The sequence below is a fragment of the Nansenia antarctica genome, assembly GCF_963989245.1.
Source record: "Nansenia antarctica genome assembly, chromosome: 12".
In the NCBI taxonomy this organism is placed as follows: domain Eukaryota; kingdom Metazoa; phylum Chordata; class Actinopteri; order Argentiniformes; family Microstomatidae; genus Nansenia; species Nansenia antarctica.
This window is the reverse complement of record NC_137682.1, coordinates 20,945,324-20,945,972: the sequence shown is the minus strand read 5'-3', so window position 1 is coordinate 20,945,972 and position 649 is coordinate 20,945,324. Positions and strand designations below refer to the sequence as shown.

The 649-nt window shown below is 67.5% G+C and overlaps 1 protein-coding gene across 1 annotated transcript in view; it reads right to left on the bottom strand.

Annotated features, from left to right (window-relative positions):
• Window positions 1-306: 306 nt before the first annotated feature.
• Window positions 307-649, bottom strand: part of LOC308168433 (leucine-rich repeat, immunoglobulin-like domain and transmembrane domain-containing protein 1) — a gene marked incomplete at both ends in the record, with an annotated part of 5,454 nt that continues 5,111 nt past the window's right edge. The window contains one exon of the mRNA XM_080543022.1: window positions 307-649. This exon is cut by the window's right edge and continues 733 nt beyond it. Within this exon, the coding sequence (XP_080399148.1) occupies window positions 307-649 (343 nt within the window).

The window sequence follows — 649 nt, the reverse complement described above, 5'->3', positions numbered from 1 at the left end:
GTGTGAGCGTGTGTTGTGGGGGGTGGGGCTGAGGTGTGGGAGGAGAGGAGAGTGAGAGGTGTAAGGGTGAGGGTGGGGGTGAGGGCGGGGGTGAGGGCGGGGGTGAGGGCTAGCGTGAGGGTGGGGGTGAGGGCTGGGGTGAGGGTGGGGGTGAGGGCTGGGGTGAGGGCTGGGGTGAGGGTGGGGGTGAGGGCGGTGAGGGTTGGGGTGAGGGCTGGGGTGAGAGTGGGGGTGAGGGCGGGGGTGAGGGCTGGGGTGAGGGCTGGGGTGAGAGCAGGGGTGAGAGCAGGGGTGAGGGTCATGACGTCAGCAGAAGTACTCGTTGGGCTGTCCCTCTATCTTGGCCGTGGCCTCGGAGTCCAGGCTGGACCGGGCCGACAGCAGCCTGTTGGACTCCTCGGGGTTCAGCCGGGTCAGGTACTCCCCCCCCTCCAGGCCCCTGGCCTTGTTCTGGATGCGTCTCTTCAGCGCCCCGCAGCACACGATGATGGTGAGCGGCACGGCGATGATGCAGGCGAACGTGATCACGATGACGTTGATCAGCTTCTGCGTGCCGCTGGCGCTGGCCGCCTCGTCCGTGGAGAAGATCACGCACTGCTCCTTCCGCGGGATCATGCCCCTCACGCACACGCAGGCGATGTACTTGGTC